General features: G+C 44.6%; 2 protein-coding genes across 2 annotated transcripts; both read left to right on the plus strand.

Annotated features, from left to right (window-relative positions):
• Window positions 1-252: 252 nt before the first annotated feature.
• On the plus strand, window positions 253-5,980 carry LOC124692991 (AT-rich interactive domain-containing protein 5-like). The gene is made up of 13 exons (XM_047226427.1): window positions 253-968; window positions 1,067-1,106; window positions 1,387-1,439; window positions 1,534-1,579; window positions 2,083-2,175; window positions 2,934-2,990; window positions 4,165-4,284; window positions 4,373-4,437; window positions 4,785-4,854; window positions 5,020-5,070; window positions 5,200-5,292; window positions 5,369-5,556; window positions 5,630-5,980. Exons 1-12 carry the CDS (start codon window positions 355-357, stop codon window positions 5,471-5,473), a joined length of 1,407 nt encoding a protein of 468 aa, XP_047082383.1. The 5' UTR covers window positions 253-354; the 3' UTR covers window positions 5,474-5,556; window positions 5,630-5,980.
• Window positions 5,981-7,859: 1,879 nt separating this feature from the next.
• On the plus strand, window positions 7,860-13,349 carry LOC124692990 (pyrophosphate--fructose 6-phosphate 1-phosphotransferase subunit alpha-like). The gene is made up of 18 exons (XM_047226426.1): window positions 7,860-7,984; window positions 8,611-8,783; window positions 8,989-9,101; window positions 9,579-9,767; window positions 9,854-9,921; window positions 10,041-10,124; window positions 10,323-10,376; window positions 10,949-11,029; window positions 11,121-11,214; window positions 11,309-11,382; window positions 11,534-11,644; window positions 11,729-11,773; window positions 11,868-11,924; window positions 12,035-12,139; window positions 12,220-12,336; window positions 12,460-12,563; window positions 12,721-12,886; window positions 12,992-13,349. Exons 1-18 carry the CDS (start codon window positions 7,895-7,897, stop codon window positions 13,115-13,117), a joined length of 1,851 nt encoding a protein of 616 aa, XP_047082382.1. The 5' UTR covers window positions 7,860-7,894; the 3' UTR covers window positions 13,118-13,349.
• The last annotated feature ends 4,638 nt before the right edge of the window (window positions 13,350-17,987 follow it).

Consider the following 17,987-nt stretch of genomic DNA (forward strand, 5'->3'; position numbering starts at 1 on the left):
GGAAGGTTGTTTTAGTTATTGAATTTTAAAAATTCTGGAAACAAAACAGAGCATAGAAATGTCAGTGGGGCTGGCTGGTCGGATCGGAGACGCGTGAGCAAGACAGAACCCCCCGGGTTCAGCCCACGCGGCCCATGGGCGCGAGGCCGCGAGAGCAGAATCTGTGCCCCTCTTCTGCCTGCCTCCATCCACCGCAACGCAAGCCGTGGAGATCCATCCTTCTCCGTTGCAGTCGGCCACCTCTCCCCAGCCTCCTCCCTCCCTCTTTTCTCTCTCCGCTCCTGTCTCTCCCCCTCGGTGCAAACCGCGAAAATAGCAGCCGCCCGTTCGCTCGCACTCCCCGGCCGTGCCGCGATGAGCGACGGCGCCGATTCCGACCGCGACCTCCCGCCCGCCTCCCACCACGCCAACGCCCACGCCGACGCCCCGCGCCACCCCGAGGACCCGTGGGCCGCCAAGGACGACGACGAGGACGAGGAGGACCCGCCCGCGCCCGACGAGTTCCAGGACGCGCCGCTGTCGCCCGAAACCAACAGCGACGGCGACGGCGCCGGCTCCCCGGATCGGGCCGACCTCCCCAATGCCGGGGAGGCCGCGCCGCCTTACGCCGGGGGCGGCGGCGTGGGCATGAGGGTGGAGACCAACGGCGAGGACGCCATGAGCCACGACGCCGACGGCGAGGACGACGACGACGACGAAGACGAGGATGACGAGGAGGACGACGAGGAGGACGAGGACGAGGACGACTCCACCCCTGATGCGTCGCCCAAGGCGGAGGGCGACATCCCGGCCGGGATGGCGCAGTGCGCCGGCCCGCCCGCCGAGTCGGACCCCTTCCTCGACGGCCACGACTCCGGGACGGAGGACGAGCAGGCGGCCTTCATGGCCGAGCTCGACCGCTTCCACAGGGACCGCAGCCTCGAGTTCAAGCCGCCAAAGTTCTACGGCAAGGGCCTCAACTGCCTAAAGTGCGCATCTTTCTGCCCTCTCTCCGAGCTTCCCGAAAAAAATCATCTCTCCTCGTCTAAACGAACTTAATGAAGCTCCTTGCCCTGTTCTGTTCCAGGTTGTGGAGACAGGTCGCACACCTGGGAGGCCATGAGCAGGTATGAAGCCTGCCCCTTTTCATTGCTTTCAGGCACACGGCAGACGGGGCATGCTCCTGATATCATACAGCGATTTTCTCAATAGCCTGAAAGCACTGAATTTCCTACACATGTTCCACCAATGACTGGAACAACTAGCAAGTAGCTCACCGATGATGATAATAAATTTCAGGATGCTGCGGTTTTATGCACAATCCACTGCTCATCTTCTATTGCAAATAGATCGTATCTTTTGGTTAAACATTGGTAGTTACTCCAGTTATGTGTTTTGATTATTCAGGTAACGATTTGCAAACTATGGAGGCAAGTTGGAGAGACTTTCAGACCACCAAAGTAAGCTCTCTTCCCACAATACATGTAGAGCGAGTTTGCAGGGGAAGATGTAAATTCTGCCTCACCTGATTGTTGGTACTGAATTCTTTTGCAGGACCTGCACTACAGTCTCTTGGTCGTTCCGAATTTTCTACGAGAAGGTGATACATCTCCTGCAGGATTTTTTTTTAAATATATTTTTTACTTTTCGGAAAGGTTTCACAAGCACATCCCCACCATGGTAGATGTAAATCAGTTTTTATATGAACAATATTGTAGGCATATCGAGCTTTGCTGTAAATTACTAAATTTACTTTGCATAACGAAAAACTATGTTATTGAACTTACTAGCATGGTTCTTACAAATTTAAATATGGAGCTGAAATGAAGCCACTGCGATTATTAGTGTTCTAACAGTGAACCAAACAAATATAACTAGAGTACTTGCTTCTTTTTCATTTGACAGAAACTGTTCTACTTGATTTCCATATTTGATAGGTGCTATTTATTTAAGACATTACTACTTTAGATCCTTAATTTTTCTACCTAATCAGATTTCGGATGGAATAAATAAAAGAGAAACATGTTTTAAGCTTATATATTTTCATTTATTGTTTATATGTTTGATTTCTCCGTTGTTGACTGTTGTTTCTTATCATCATAGGCGCTCCTTGAGTATGAAAAACACAAAGTTCGAACTGGCCAGCTTAAAATATCAGTACCTGCTATACCACAGCCTGGTGGTACGAACCGCGAGGTAATTATTTTGCCTGTAGAGTTTTAATTTTATCCAAATTTTCATAGTTCACTCCCTAGTTTGTTTCACATATGCGCAATTTCATAGGACAAAGTATCTCTCTCTAAAAATATCAAGGATTTAAAACTCACTTCAATGTAATTGAAAATCAAGGATATAAAGGATTATTATATTAAAATACTAGCACACATGATTAGCAATTGAATTCTTGTCCTGTTTTTTTTCCCCATATGGCACACCATTATTGCTAGGTTACACTATTCCTAGGAATGATGGAACATATCAAGGTAAGTTCATACAAAATACAAAAGTAATTAATAAAGTTCTGAGGGCTTGCTTGGTGTCGCCTAACGGTAACCACCATACAGAGGCAACTAATATCAGTTTCAACATAAAAGGTATCAAAAGCGCACATGCACAGAGCAACTGTAAAGGACACAACCACACTCGCAAAGGGAGCAGCACATAGGCCCAGCAAAACAATTAACCAACAAAGTCAACTCTTCAGTAATTCCTCCGGAGCCCTGCCCAGTATTTGAAAAAGGAGCAAGCATAACAGATAAACTCAGTAGGAGTTGTAGTCAGCTTGTTATCAAACCAAGCTCTGTTTCTCACCTCCCCGCAGAACAACTTCACCACTATCTTAGTTTATCTGTTATGCTTGCAGATGTAATTCTTGCAAGTTGCATCTGCCTGGTATATACGAAGATACTCACTAAAAACAGTGTAAAACAACTTGGACAATGTGTTGCTCCAAGACTGAGACTAACACAACTCGAAACAAACTTTGCAGCTACACATCCAAAGAACAAATGGTGTATGTTCTTGTTCTCAGGGTGAGAACAAATTGAAGATCTCATCCCCTTCCCAGACCTTCTTTTGTCCCTAGTGGGGAACGGCATTATGCTAAACTAGCTAAGTGCCCACACATTGCTGTGTATCCCTGTCTCTTTCCTCTCTCAAGTTTTCCCTTCAACTATGTCTCTTGTACAGTGTGTTGTGCCTTTAGGAATGAATACTAACCAGACATACCTAAGTGGGATAAATGACAAGAGTTGTCTTTTGTTCTCTTCTTCCCTAACATTTCCTCCGTTCCTATATATAAGCGTATTATTTTTGTCACAAATACCTAGTCAAGAGTTAGGAGGGGTAATTAGGATAAGTTTGGACGAAATTAGCTTTCCATTGACTGTTGGTCAGAACCTGAATTGGTGTGAGGCATTTTCCTTTAATCTGGATAGTGATTTGATCTATCCCGCAGGTCACTTGAGATCTCCTGTTCCTGTCTACTCCTAGCGATCTTGTTACAATTAAGGATTAAGGATGTTGTAGTCAATTTTCTTTGTAATCTGGATAGCTATCCAATCGATTCTAGCATTCACTCTATCGTGTGTGCTCCAAAGGTTATTCTACCTACCATGGCTAGATCGTTTCCACAGGAGGCTCTAGCTTTGTACCTGGAGTTGATCCAGGTGCAGGTGCGGAGGTGCCTCGCGGCCGATCGAAAAGGGAGGAAACAGAGCCAGCTTTGTATGCGAGATGTCTTCTGCCTTCTTTTCCACACCGGACAGCATACGCGGGATCCAATTGGGAATAAGGTTGTTGCTGTTCTTTTATCGTACGCCCAATCCCGATGTACCCCGATCGATCTCCTGGTTCACTCTTTTAGAGGGCCAGACAGTTTTTTCGAACAGGCGGACGCAACGTACTATCACCATCACCACCGATTCAGAATTAATAATAAAGATAAGCCACAACAAAGTCTTGTTTTTCAAAGAACTTTTGCTTTTCATAAATGTTTAAAAGATCTATCAGGCCTAGAGCTGGATAAGTGTGTGTACATAGATTTCCCAGTCAAGATAAACACAAATACATGTTAAGATGGGAACTGTTTTCTATGGGGGCCTTGAAGATATCTGACATTGCCGAAAGTGTCTGCTGTCACCTGCTAACATGAGTAAGCATGATGAGTTGTTTCCTGTTTTGCAGATAGGTGTGAATCCATCATCTTCTGCAAGAATTAGAAGGGATGCTGCAGCACGTGCTATGCAGGGTTGGCATGCACACCGTCTCCTTGCCAACGACATGTATGGAGATCACATCTTAAAGGTAAAAATATCTTGCCTTTTGTTTGCATGCACCTTTAATTTTCCTACTATTTGGCCTTTTTCATGCAAATACATTCATATTTTTACAGGACAAAGATTCAATCGCCTTTTCAAGTCGCGATAATAGGAATCTAAAAGGCTTCGGTATGCTCCACATTTTTTTTCTGCATAAGCATGTGATGCTTGATTCTCATAAATCTTCTTGGCATATTTAGGGGTACTCAAGAGGAAGAAAGCATCTAGTCCAGAGCGTGCTTTCAAGGTGCCTCGCACAAAAGCAAACAAGTCACAGTTAAGACCTTCTGCCATCTCAGTTGGCTATGTTTAGTTCCGTGGTTAACATGATAGGCAGATACCTTGGCTGCTGAAATATGCCAGTCTGCAATTTAACAAGAAAAATCCAAAAAAAAGAGACTATATAGCAGGATTGAACTTGCAATCGGTGTATTTGGATGTTATTCTATGATGTCTGTTCTTATATGTGATGTACTGCTCAATTTTCAGGGAGGATTCTATGGTCATTGATGTTGGAGAACCTGCTGATTGGGTGAAGATTAATGTTCGTCAAACCGTAAGTTCCACCATGATTATTTTGTTTAATCACATGGTGCGCAAATATTACAGGCAATGTCTTTTTAGTCTGAAATATTAAATATCCTCTTAAGAGTTGTTTCTCCTTTGAAATTCCATTTCGATTTGAGCTGAAACTGCTTCATTGGCTACTGGTTTGGTGCAGAAAGAATGCTTTGAAATATATGCGCTAGTTCCTGGGCTTCTACGAGAAGAGGTGAGATTGCATGCTCAGAGGCCACACTTCATTGATTAATTGGACCATTGCAGCATAAACCAAAGGAGCTTGTCACCTGAAGTGAGGCTACAGATAATAAAGTACTAATTCTTGTTCCAAATGGCGCAGGTGCATGTTCAGTCAGATCCTGCTGGACGTCTTGTTATAACTGGGGACCCTGACCAGCCTGATAACCCTTGGGGCATCACTGCATTCAAAAAGGTTAGTGTTCAAATAATTAAAGGACAAACTATTGGGTACTCCCTCAACTTAACATGAGCTGATTGTTTCGTCTTAGGTGATCAACTTGCCACTAAGGATTGATCCTCATCAAACATCTGCAGTTGTCACGCTTCACGGCCAGCTATTTGTGCGTGCGCCATTTGGGCATCCCGACATGTAGATATGCCTTCTGTTCACTCCAGTTACCTTCAACTGCAATACCTGTGTTACCACTGTGCCAGTGGTTTTCATGGATATTTATAGGTGTGTGTTTGGCTATATCAGATAGTTCTTGCTTCAACACTGAAACTCCATCCTGATATGGCGTTCTGTGCAGGTTTTAGAAGATTTTTGTTGTTGCAGAAGTAGGATTTCGTTTGAGCAGATGCACCATGCCAAGCTGACATAGCAGAACTTCTCTGCAATCTATTCTCTTGTGGGTGTTCATAGTACACATAAATTAGCTGGTTCATGCTTGGATTTTATTTTTTAGTGGCATATAGTTCTTTTCCTTTTCTGAGAATTGAGAGAGAAACAAGACAAAGCTGGATAGGTTAATTTTAAGGATTAGCTTCTTTACTTTCTGTATTTATTTCCTCTTATCTCTATAAAAGCATTCCTGGGCAATGGGCAATGTAGTTTTGAAGCCAAAAATTATTTGTATACAGTGATTTGATTCGTCATTTTACTCGACTATGTGCTAAAAGCACTGTTCATTAAGCAAACAAGCGTCAAAGAGCTTGGGCTACAGGGAGTCCGTTCGAAAACTTTATTTTTCACTTTATAAATTCTCGAAAAAATGTACATGTACATATAAATATCTAGTATGCACATTTAATGTTTCACAGAATTATCTTTTCATATGTGATCTACACAAAAAAGACAAATGTGAAGACCAAAAAAGAACCTCTTTTTGCGCCACATTTGTATGTCTTTTGTGTATTCCAAAATACAATGTACGTATTAGTTAATACAATTTTACTGGTTCGTAGAAATCATCTGTATGTTGAAAAGTTCATTTTTTTTTGGAGCATGTAAACAACATTTTCGATTATTTCTTTGAAGGCGCGCTCCCTGGAGCTCCTGCTCCGTATGTGTGAAGCTTTTATGATTATGCAGTACTCTGAGATTGCATTGTAGGCGAAACCCATTTCACGTGTTACGTTAGTTTTAAGAGGTCGAGGAAACTAGTTGTAGGTGAGTATCTAGAGAGCTGCTCGATTTTTAACCTAATAGTTCGTCTTCTTTCCAAAAGGGCGAAACTACCAACTCTAGCTAAAACAAGTCCCTCCTGTCTTTCTTGTCGCATCATCTCCTTGTCACCTCTAATGCCTCCTATCAATTATGTGCTCGTGTCACTTAAAAAAAACTATGTGCTTGTGTTTTATGGCCACTGACTTCCAAAAATGCAGTGGCGAAGCCTAGTTGAAAATGGCGGGACCAGCCCCACCCTAGCTCAACCAAAATCTTCATAACATTATTAATGCATACTAATAAAGTGACACTATTTCATCCTTCTTTCGGTTGCCCCCCTTACATGGTCAAGATAACCTTGGACCTACAAAGCGCCCTGCCTCCTTATGGCCCTCTCCACATGATATCAACACTAGGCATGATGAGTTGTCCAAAATAATCTTTCCAACTAATCTTCACCAAAATCGCATCATTCGAAAAGTTAAGACCAAGAGACTAATGCGCCACAGTGGGTAATGCAGTAAAGGGGTCCAAGCAACCCACGATGACATCGAGACCGCCAACTAGTGAACCAACAGTGGGAGGTATATCACCTAATCACACAAAATCGCCATATGGATATGGCTAGGGTTTGTAGAGGAAGTCACGTTCTATTTTCTTGTAATACTGATGCTACTCATACCCAAGTAACCTCAACCCTACCAAAAGCAACATCCCCTCCATGTTTCTCCTTGCATCATATAATCACCTCGTCCTGGTTTTGACGCCACCTTTCAGCCATTTGTTTGTGCCTCATCTTCCACAATCAACTTTCACATGAACAACGCCTTATGTCGCCCCCTCTCGCGTCTTCCCTTGCCCCAACCTTGCGACCTCTAACTCAGTGCCTCATGACCCTCCCTGCGTGATCTCCATTCTAGCATGCAACATTGTCAAACACAATATTCAAGGAACCATCATCAAAATCACATTATTTGAAAAGTTATAAGACAAAAAAAACCCGGTCCAGAACATCCAAGACCATTGGACATGTGAACCAACGGCTGGATATGGGTCATATGGACCACCCAGGTGCCCCACAAAAACCACTGTACGCACACAAAACGGACTACTGAGGTCCTGTCGAAAAAGGAAAAATTACCAAGGTCCCCCGATCCAGGGGTACAGATGCGAATATTCTTGCGATCCTAGGAGGCATTTCGAAAACGAGACCGGACGCACGCGATGCGCTGCGCAACATTGGCTTGCGCAAGGGGTCCCGTCTCCGGTATAAAATTTAGCTCCGCCATCGCACCCGGATCTCTCCACTCAGCCGGCCAGCCACCACCAACGCCAAAAAAACAAACGCATCGACGCGGCGCAGATACAAACGAGGCAGCCGCCCCTCGCCGGCGACGAGCGCTAGGCGATGGATTCCGACTACGGCGTGCCGCGCGAGCTCTCGGAGGTGCAGAAGAAGCGGACCCTCTACCAGCCCGAGCTGCCGCCCTGCCTCCAGGTACGCGCCGCGCCTCCTCCCCATTACCGCCACCTCCTCCTCCAACCCCGCGCGTGCCAGATCTGGCGCGGCCGGCCGCGGGGCGCCAGATCCCGCATTGTTCTCCGGCCGGATCGAGCCCGTAGGCGCCTGGGCGTACGGCTCGCCTGCTTCCGATTTGTTTCGAGGGCGTCTAGGGGTAGGTGGTCTGACCTGACGCGGCCGCCGCTTTCCGGTGGCGAAACTGGATCTAAGTTGCGGTTGCTCGCGGAGTGATAATTGTGACCCCTAGAGTAGGTAGATAGCTCGGCCTGCCTGACTTGCGGCGGCACGAGGATTTAGGAAATTCAGTTTCCTGTTCTGACGACGCTCTTATGCGTGATAGTGGAAGGCTGGTACTGGGAGTGAAGTGATAGATTCTTCTTTTATAGCAATTTGTTCCCGCGGGTCCACGATCTGTTTCCGTTTAGTTTGACTAGGCAATCGCTTTCAGGTTTACTTTTCCTCCTGTTTGTGAACTTGTTTGACTTGGTGCCCGGATTAGAGAAATTCGTGCTAGTTTTGCGGAATGATCTTCTTGCGTGTGTGTGTGTGTGTGTTGTGGATACCTCTGCTGACGCTGTGATTTTTACCCCATGTAAAACCAGGGTACTACTGTGAGGGTGGAGTATGGTGATGTTGCGATCGCTGCTGATCCTGCCGGCGCTCATGTGATCAGCCACGCGTTCCCACACACATACGGGCAGCCACTGGCTCATTTCCTCAGGAAGGCGGCTAATGTCGCTGATGCTAAAGTCATATCAGAGCACCCTGCCGTCAGGTATTGCTGTATGCGCTGTATGTTTCTGCATGCTGATAAGTAGCAAGTGATGTAGAGCATCATTTTTTCCCCGTGATGTTCAATTGTTGTATTCTTCCTAGAGTTTGGATATAGGGGAGACATAAGCAGAGATTTTCTTTGAGCTCTCCTTGCTCTCACTGTGCGCTCACACACAGAAACATCTGATTGTTTTGTTTTGATGAAGGGTTGGCATTGTATTCTGTGGAAGGCAATCCCCAGGAGGCCACAATGTCATATGGGGACTCCATGATGCTATCAAAGCTCACAACCCGAATAGCAAACTTATTGGTTTCCTCGGTGAGTAAATTCCAAATTGATTCTTTCCAGGTTCCAGGAACATTCTTTTTGTAGTGACCAAATGTTCTTTTTCGAATTATTATGTTTGTATTTTGGTATGTTTTCTTTGTTTGCACAAACTTGTATGCTCAACTAACATAGCATCAATGCATCATTCTAAAGGTTAGTCATGAACGCAGTGTTAATTAGCAATAACAGTATCTTTTAGGAAAGCCAGTAGCAGCATGATCTCATACAAAGTTTTCCTCAGATAATTTGCTTTAAGTGTGTTATTCAAAATATATAAAACACTTATTGTACAACATATACAAAACAAAACTTTAGTCGGGCCCTTAATTTCACTAGTAGGCTGTGGCCTTGTCCTTGCATACTGCCTTTAGCCCTTGACAGAGTTGATATCCGGACTTATATATTTGATACGTTGAAATATTTTATGTACCCCTTATATATTCATTCTATGTCTTTATGTTGATACAGGAGGATCCGATGGTCTTCTCGCACAAAAAACTTTGGAGATCACAGATGAAGTTCTTTCTTCCTACAAAAACCAAGGTGGTTATGATATGCTTGGTAGGACTAAGGATCAAATCAGAACAACGGAGCAAGTCAATGGTGCAATGGCTAGTTGCCAGGCTTTGAAGTTGGATGCTCTGATAATAATTGGAGGTATGCTATATGTGACATTAATGTGTTAAGATTTAAAGTACAATACAGAATTGTTTCAATCCTAAATCAGTGTTCTTTCTTTGAAGGTGTCACTTCAAATACAGATGCTGCTCAACTTGCTGAGACTTTTGCTGAGGCAAAGTGTGCAACAAAGGTATTACTGAAACTCCTTTCAACTGAACCTTCAACTTAATTCTGGATCCCTTGCCTCAGTGCAAGTATATACCTTGCGGTACCTGTAAATGACTCCGGGACATTTTTTTTATTGAACAGGTTGTAGGTGTTCCTGTAACTTTGAATGGGGATCTCAAGAACCAATTTGTTGAGACAACTGTTGGTTTTGATACCATATGCAAGGTAGGAACAACTGAATTCAGTTTGCGTAGTGCATTATCTGGTATATTGTGGTTGCATCTGTGAATCACTTTTTGTGCTATGTAATTGTTTTACCAGCTTGCAAATTTCAATATCTTGTCATGCTATTTTTGTAGTATTATTTAATTATTTATTTCGTGATTTCTAATGATTCCCTGAACTTATATACTGTTCTAACAGGTGAACTCACAACTTATAAGCAATATGTGCACTGATGCTCTATCTGCTGAGAAGGTAATATATCACATAGTAGCATTCTATTTTGGCATAATTTTCGTGTCGACTTTTTACCTATGCCTGCTTTCTTTATTTGTTTGGTTAACACCCAGAAAAAGAAATATCTGTAAATCATTTGTGTTGAATATTTTCTTGCGTTCATATGAAAAGGAAACAAAGGAAGTTCTGAATCTATACTATTGAGTCTTGAGTCAGTACAAAAGGAAGTAAACAAAAATAGAATAGGATATGCTCCAAGGCTATTCACTGTGTACTTCTTCACTTCATCTTATGTGAGGTCCACATGGTAGGGTGTACACAAGTTTGGCCTAGACATCCAAGATGAAAACGTAGTTCCAGGTGCATAGTGGCCAACATATTTGCTCAATAGTATAGAGTAGTTGATGACTGCTGAATTTCTATTTGTCATTGGATTCTCCCTATGCTTCCTGTAATCTTTAGTTTCCTGTATGAAGCATTCTCATTTTTTCTCAGTATTTCTATTTCCCTACAAGAGCACCTTTTCTTTTTACAAATTCAAATTACAGAACTAAACTTCTTCCACCTTTTTGCTGTATGCTTTCTGGCAGTATTACTATTTCATCCGGATGATGGGACGGAAGGCTTCCCATGTGGCATTGGAGTGTGCTCTTCAATCGCATCCAAATATGGTTTGTATATTTTCTTTTTCAACCTGTTCCTGCTTGTTAACCCTATTTGCAAAATTGGCTTACATATTTTGAACCCATATAATATGCTCAGGTTATCCTTGGTGAGGAGGTTGCTGCATCAAAACTCACAATTTTTGATATCACAAAGCAAATATGTGATGCAGTTCAGGCGAGAGCTGAAAAAGGTTGGGCTGCCTTTTTTGGTCCATGTGTTGTGAGGTGTTCATCTAACCTCCATATTACTTGATTATTTATCAATGCTTTGGATTGTAATTTCAGACAAGAATCATGGTGTTATACTTATTCCTGAGGGCCTTGTGGAGAGTATTCCTGAATTATATGCTCTGCTTCAGGTAAGTTTGTCTTGTGAGTATAATACTTTGTCATATTCCAGCTCACTTGAGCTTGTAACCGTGTCCCCTAAATAATGCAAAAGCAGAGTACTTGCTTGTTAAGTAAAAAGTGCTGATTTGCAACGTCACTGATGATAGCTATTGACTGTAGGAAATTAATGGCCTTCACGGTAAAGGTGTTTCCATTGAGAATATCTCTTCTCAGCTTTCTCCTTGGGCATCTGCGCTATTTGAGTTTTTGCCCCAGTTTATTAGGCAGCAGGTATGTATTATCTCAGTTAATTAGCAGAGTTCCACAATAAACAACATGTCTCTGTTGCTTCAACATATTGTTTTTCTGATGCAGCTGCTTCTCCGCCCTGAATCTGATGACTCGGCTCAACTTTCTCAGGTACAGTAGCACATGAAATCATCTTTCGGTAGTTTGTGGATAATGTATGTTTTTTATTGTCTTTTTTTTTGCTGATTTCATGGCATCTGTGCAGATTGAAACTGAAAAGCTTCTAGCCCAATTGGTTGAAACAGAAATGAACAAACGCTTGGTAAGCATTTTTTGTGGATTTATTTGTAGCTGCAGTTTAGCTGCAAGGCTAGTTTTGATGCAACAAGCAATGGTTCTACCAGTTCGTAATTTTCTCTTCTACTTTTGCAGAAGGAAGGCACCTACAAAGGAAAGAAGTTCAATGCAATCTGTCACTTTTTTGGCTACCAAGCTAGGGGTGCAATGCCTTCGAAGTTTGACTGTGATTATGCCTATGTAAGTTTCAGCTTTGCCCTACTCATTTTAACATAGCAAATTGCTTTGCTGTCTATTTATCCTTGTGCCGTTGATTTCAGGTTCTGGGTCACGTGTCTTACCACATCTTGGCAGCTGGTTTGAACGGTTACATGGCTACTGTGACAAATCTTAAGAGTCCCCTGAACAAGTGGCGATGTGGTGCTGCTCCTATTTCGGTTAGATTTCTCACTGCACCACTACAGAAACATTTTTGTTCATGTGATCAGTTCATTTTTTTACCAGTTTTGTAGTAGGGTGTATAGGGGACACATAACTCACATTTGTTTTCTTGCTATTAGTCCATGATGACCGTGAAGAGATGGTCACGTGGCCCTTCAACCACACAAATCGGGAAGCCAGCTGTGCATATGGCTAGTGTCGACTTGAGAGGAAAAGCATATGAGTAAGCATGGATTTTGTTGATTATATACTTTTTTGAAGAGAAATGCCGTCATTTATTCGAATAGTAACTCTGTTAGCCAAAGAGCCGCGTATCTGCTCTTGCCATTGTTTGTAATAAGCTAGTCTACTGTAGTGAAGAACGGGCTTTTGTTTTCCAGGTTGTTGAGGCAGAATTCATCCAGCTGCTTGTTGGAAGACATCTACAGAAACCCTGGACCACTCCAATTCGAAGGACCGGGTTCTGATTCCAAGCCTATTTCGCTGTGCGTTGAGGATCAAGACTACATGGGCAGGATCAAGAAATTGCAGGAGTACTTGGAGAAGGTAGTTTACATGAATCAATAAGATTTATCTCGACCAAAGAACGGTACACCTCATTTGAAAGCAAGCTTCTGCCTTCTAATGTCTTGACTCTTCGATGACATACAGGTGAAGAGCATAGTGAAGCCTGGGTGCTCACAGGATGTTCTCAAGGCGGCGCTGAGTGCCATGTCTTCTGTGACAGATACTCTGGCTATCATGACTTCTTCTTCCACTGGCCAGGCCCCACTCTAAGAGGAGTTACTCAGATCTACATGTTTCCCTATCTTTTGTTCCATCTGACGGTTGGGATTAGAGAACAGTGATCTTGTGATCCTGTGGTTTGTTCTTTTCCTAGTTTGCAGAGAGTTTTTGTCATTCCTGGCTCTGATAGTGTACCGAGGGTTTGTTGTTGGCGAGGTTGAACTGGAATAATCGATCAAACTGCCGGTTGTGATCTATTATTAATAAACTAAATTTTGATACACATTCTTCGGTTGCCTTTTTGATTAATAGTCTTCTTTTGGAAGCTCGGGTAGAACACGTTGACAGCGCTAGCAAAGAAGAATCGGATAAGAGTGATCTTAGTAGGTAAATCCCACATCAAGCACAAAGGAAGTGCACTTTTTTTTTTTGATAATAACTCGTACTGTACTTACTTTGTGTCGGTTTTTAGAATATTTAAAATGGTTTTGCTAAGTCTCAGGCAACTAGAATTACTTAAGTCTCAGACTCTCAGTCACCTATAAAAATGCACTTGAGTTACACTTTTCTACTAGAAAAGTGCAATTGATTTGAGTTGCACATTTTTTTAAACTGCAGTTACACTTTTCTGAGTTGACTGAGACTTAAGAAAAATCTCAATCAACTGTGATATAGGCACACCCTATTTAAAATCCATGAAAATAGTGAGAAAAATAGTGACGCACAATTCAAAAAGCCAAAAAGCAACTTTCACAACTCTGAACTTGCCGCTCGACCCTGATTGGTTTCTATTCGGTTTAGGCTGCCGATCAGACCCTTTGGTAGCCTGGGCTCATCGGCCCAGCATTTTTCAGGCCGTTTGGTTCCGTGTGCTCAGTCGCGTTCTTGCATAGCACATGTCTTAAAGCACCCCTGGGATATGCTTCGGAGGAACGTCCAGTTTGACAGTTTTTCTAGGGCTAGGCCTCGGCGAGACGAAAATCGATAACGCTGTTCGCGTGGGACCTCTGCCTCGGCATGGTGTGAGAAGCCGAAATTCCAGCGGCGTTGCGCGGCAAAGGTAGGGGTAACCCCCTCTTCGGTTACCCTCTCCATTAGCCCCCTCCCAAATTTTCCCTCCCCCCAATTTTCGCACCGGCAACGGTGGCGGCAACCCAGATCTGGTAGCGCACATCTCCCTTCAGTCTCCGGCGCTGGACCAGCGTCCTCTTTTCCAGCCGTGGCGGAGCCTGCGCACATCTGCGGCGGCTTTCGGCCGTGTCCTTCGTTCGCCATGACGGAGGTAAGGGGAAACTCCTCTGCTCTACTGTAGTGTTAGATTCATGTTGATAAAACAAGTTGGGTTTGATAAGATCGTTCGTAATGCATAGATCTTGTTTGAGTAGAGCGATCAGCTCTAGCTTGTGCATCACACCGTAGCATTCATCATTTGCATACAAGCCTGGATCCTGATGGTGTACAAGAGAGCAGTTAGGCATGCTGCTTTTCCTCGTGTGACTTACGGTCCTATGGTACAACGAGATCAGGAGAGGATTGCCAACCTAAACCACATCTACAACTGCAACGACGTAGAGGCTATCCAAATGCTACGGATGAGAAGAGTCTCTTTCTATGCACTTGTGAAAACGTTCAGGGGTAGAGGACTGCTGACTGATAGCATCCATGCCTCTGTCGAAGAACAAGTCGCAATGTTTCTTCATATCGTGGGTCATACCCAGAGGTTCAGAGTCATCCATAGCACATTCAGGCGATCCACGGAGATTATCTCTCGGTACTTCCAGCAGGTGTTGTACGCAATTGGGGAGCTCAGAGGTGAAATGATTAAGCCAGCATCAATGATCACACCACCCAAGATCAAGAAAAGCTACAGGTGGTTCCCCTATTTTAGGGTGAGTACAAAATCATGTTCTTTCTACCTATCAGATGTGTGGTACTTTTAGAAACATGGCTGTGTGCTAATTTTTTTTTACATGATTGCATTGGGGCTATTGATGGTACTCATGTCACTGCAAAGGCACCGAGATCAATGTCTGGAGCATTCCGCGGGAGGAAGCACTACACTAGCTAGAACGTGCTAGCAACTGTGGATTTCGATATGAGGTTCACCTACGTCCTTGCTGGGTGGGAGGGTTCAGCTCATGATGCGAGCATCCTGGCCGACAGCTTGTCAAGGCCTGATGGGTTGCAAATCCCTGAGGGTAAGTTCGACCTTGGAGATGCTGGATATGCATGTCGACGTGGAATTTTACCTCCCTTCAGGAAAACAAGGTACCACCACAACGAGTTCTCTACGAAGCACCGACCTCTGAATGTGAGAGAGTTGTTCAATCTGAGACACTCAAGTCTTAGAGTCACCATTGAGAGGGCCTTTGCTGCTTTGAAGAACAGGTACAAGGTCCTTGACCAGAAACCGTTCCACACATTTGACACTCAAGTAAAGCTGGTTCTTTCTTGCTGCATTCTTTACAACTGGATCCTAGGTTGGGGCGAGGATGAGTTCTTCGAAGAGGTTGTCGCTATTGATGAAGTAGAGACTAGCCATGGCGTGAATGCAGGCGACAATGATGCCTAGAAGGTGAAGAGGCAAGAGTGAGCAGACGCAATGTGGGAGGCCAGGGGGAACACCACCATCTGAGAAGAAGTGAAGAAGTGAAGAAGAAGAACCCCCTATGATCCCCCGTTTCTCGAACCCCTTTCCGATCCCGGTATGTTGAAGGACCCCGTTATGATAAACTGCAATTCGTAGTAGCTAGGGAGCATCGTGTTATGAACTACCATTCGTAGTAGCTAGGGCTGATTTCGTGAACTGCTATGCTTTGTAAGTTTGCAACTATAATGAACTGTGATTTATGTGTGATGGGAGGTGAGAGCATGGTAAGGCTACCCGTTGTAGAGAAGAGGTAACCTTAGGCATGCCTGGATGGCACCAAACAGGCATAATCTCATCTCGATCGAGATTTCGGGTTGGCTGCAGGCAAACAAACAGAAAGACCTTTTCGGCCCAGTCGATGCAACGCGACCTACCAAACAACAGGACAGTTTCGACCCGTGGCTCGTTCTGGACGCGCAAGTGTGCTTGCACCACTGCGCCAATGAGCCAGGAATCGGGCCCATGGCCCAGCCTACCAAACGCGCCCTTTATTCCCGGTCCGGCCCGTAAAAGAAAAACAGGGGGCTCAGCGTGACCTCTACATATACCTGTCGATGCGGTGGATACAGGTTCAAACCCTATCTCCGCATGGACCAGGCCACCGCTAGCCTATCTCTGGAGAGGAATTACTCCACAACCAACGCAACATTTAGCAACCCACTAGCGTAGATGTCTGCCCGTATCCCGGAGGGGGGGGGGGATTGGCTCCCAGAGAGCGTCGTTGTGTCCCGGCGAAAGCTCCTGTGGAGGAGTGATACGCGTACAGCACGCGTCCGTTGGGAACCCCAAGAGGAAGGTGTGATGCGTACAGCGGCAAGTTTTCCCTCAGAAAGAAACCAAGGTTTATCGAACCAGGAGGAGCCAAGAAGCACGTTGAAGGTTGATGGCGGCGGGATGTAGTGCGGCGCAACACCAAAGATTCCGGCGCCAACGTGGAACCTGCACAACACAACCAAAGTACTTTGCCCCAACGAAACAGATGAGGTTGTCAATCTCACCGGCTTGCTCGTAACAAAGGATTAGATGTATAGTGTGGATGATGATTGTTTGCGAGAGAACGAGTAGAACAAGTATTGCAGTAGATTGTATTCAGATGTAAAGAATGGACCGGGGTCCACAGTTCACTAGAGGTGTCTCTCCCATAAGATAAATAGCATGTTGGGTGAACAAATTACAGTCGGGCAATTGACAAATAGAGAGGGCATGACAATGCACATACATGATATGATGAATATTGTGAGATTTAATTGGGCATTACGACAAAGTACATAGACCGCTATCCAAGCATGCATCTATGCCTAAAAAGTCCACCTTCGAGGTTATCATCCGAACCCCTTCCAGTATTAAGTTGCAAAACAACAGTACAATTGCATTAAGTATGGTGCGTAATGTAATCAATAACTACATCCTCGGACATAGCATCAATGTTTTATCCCTAGTGGCAACAACACATCCACAACCTTAGAACTTTCATCACTCGTCCCAGATTTAATGGAGGCATGAACCCACTATCGAGCATAAATACTCCCTCTTGGAGTTAAGAGCAAAAACTTGGCCGAGCCTCTACTAATAACGGAGAGCATGCAAGATCATAAACAACACATAGGTAATAGATTGATAATCAAAATAACATAGTATTCTCTATCCATCGGATCCCGACAAACACAACATATAGAATTACGGATAGATGATCTTGATCATGTTAGGCAGCTCACAAGATCCGACAATGAAGCACATGAGGAGAAGACAACCATCTAGCTACTGCTATGGACCCATAGTCCAGGGGTGAACTACTCACTCATCACTCCGGAGGCGACCATGGCGGTGAAGAGTCCTCCGGGAGATGGATCCCCTCTCCGGCAGGGTGCCGGAGGTAATCTCCAGAATCCCCCGAGATGGGATTGGCGGCGGCGGCATCTCAGTAAGGTTTTCCGTATCGTGGCTCTCGGTACTGGGGGTTTCGCGACGAAGGCTTTAAGTAGGCGGAAGGGCAACGCGGGGGGCCACACGAGGGCCCCACACGCCAGGGCCGCGCGGCCAAGGGCAGGCCGTGCCGCCCTGTTGTGTCGGCGCCTCGTGGCCCCACTTCCTTTCCCCCTCGGTCTTCTGGAAGCTTCGTGCAAAAATAGGACCCTGGGCGTTGATTTCGTCCAATTCCGAGAATATTTCCTTAGTAGGATTTACGAAACCAAAAACGAGTAGAAAACAGACAATCGGCTCTTCGGCATCTCGTTAATAGGTTAGTGCCGGAAAATGCATAAATACGACATA

The sequence above is a fragment of the Lolium rigidum genome, chromosome 2, assembly GCF_022539505.1.
Source record: "Lolium rigidum isolate FL_2022 chromosome 2, APGP_CSIRO_Lrig_0.1, whole genome shotgun sequence".
Taxonomy (NCBI): Eukaryota; Viridiplantae; Streptophyta; class Magnoliopsida; order Poales; family Poaceae; genus Lolium; species Lolium rigidum.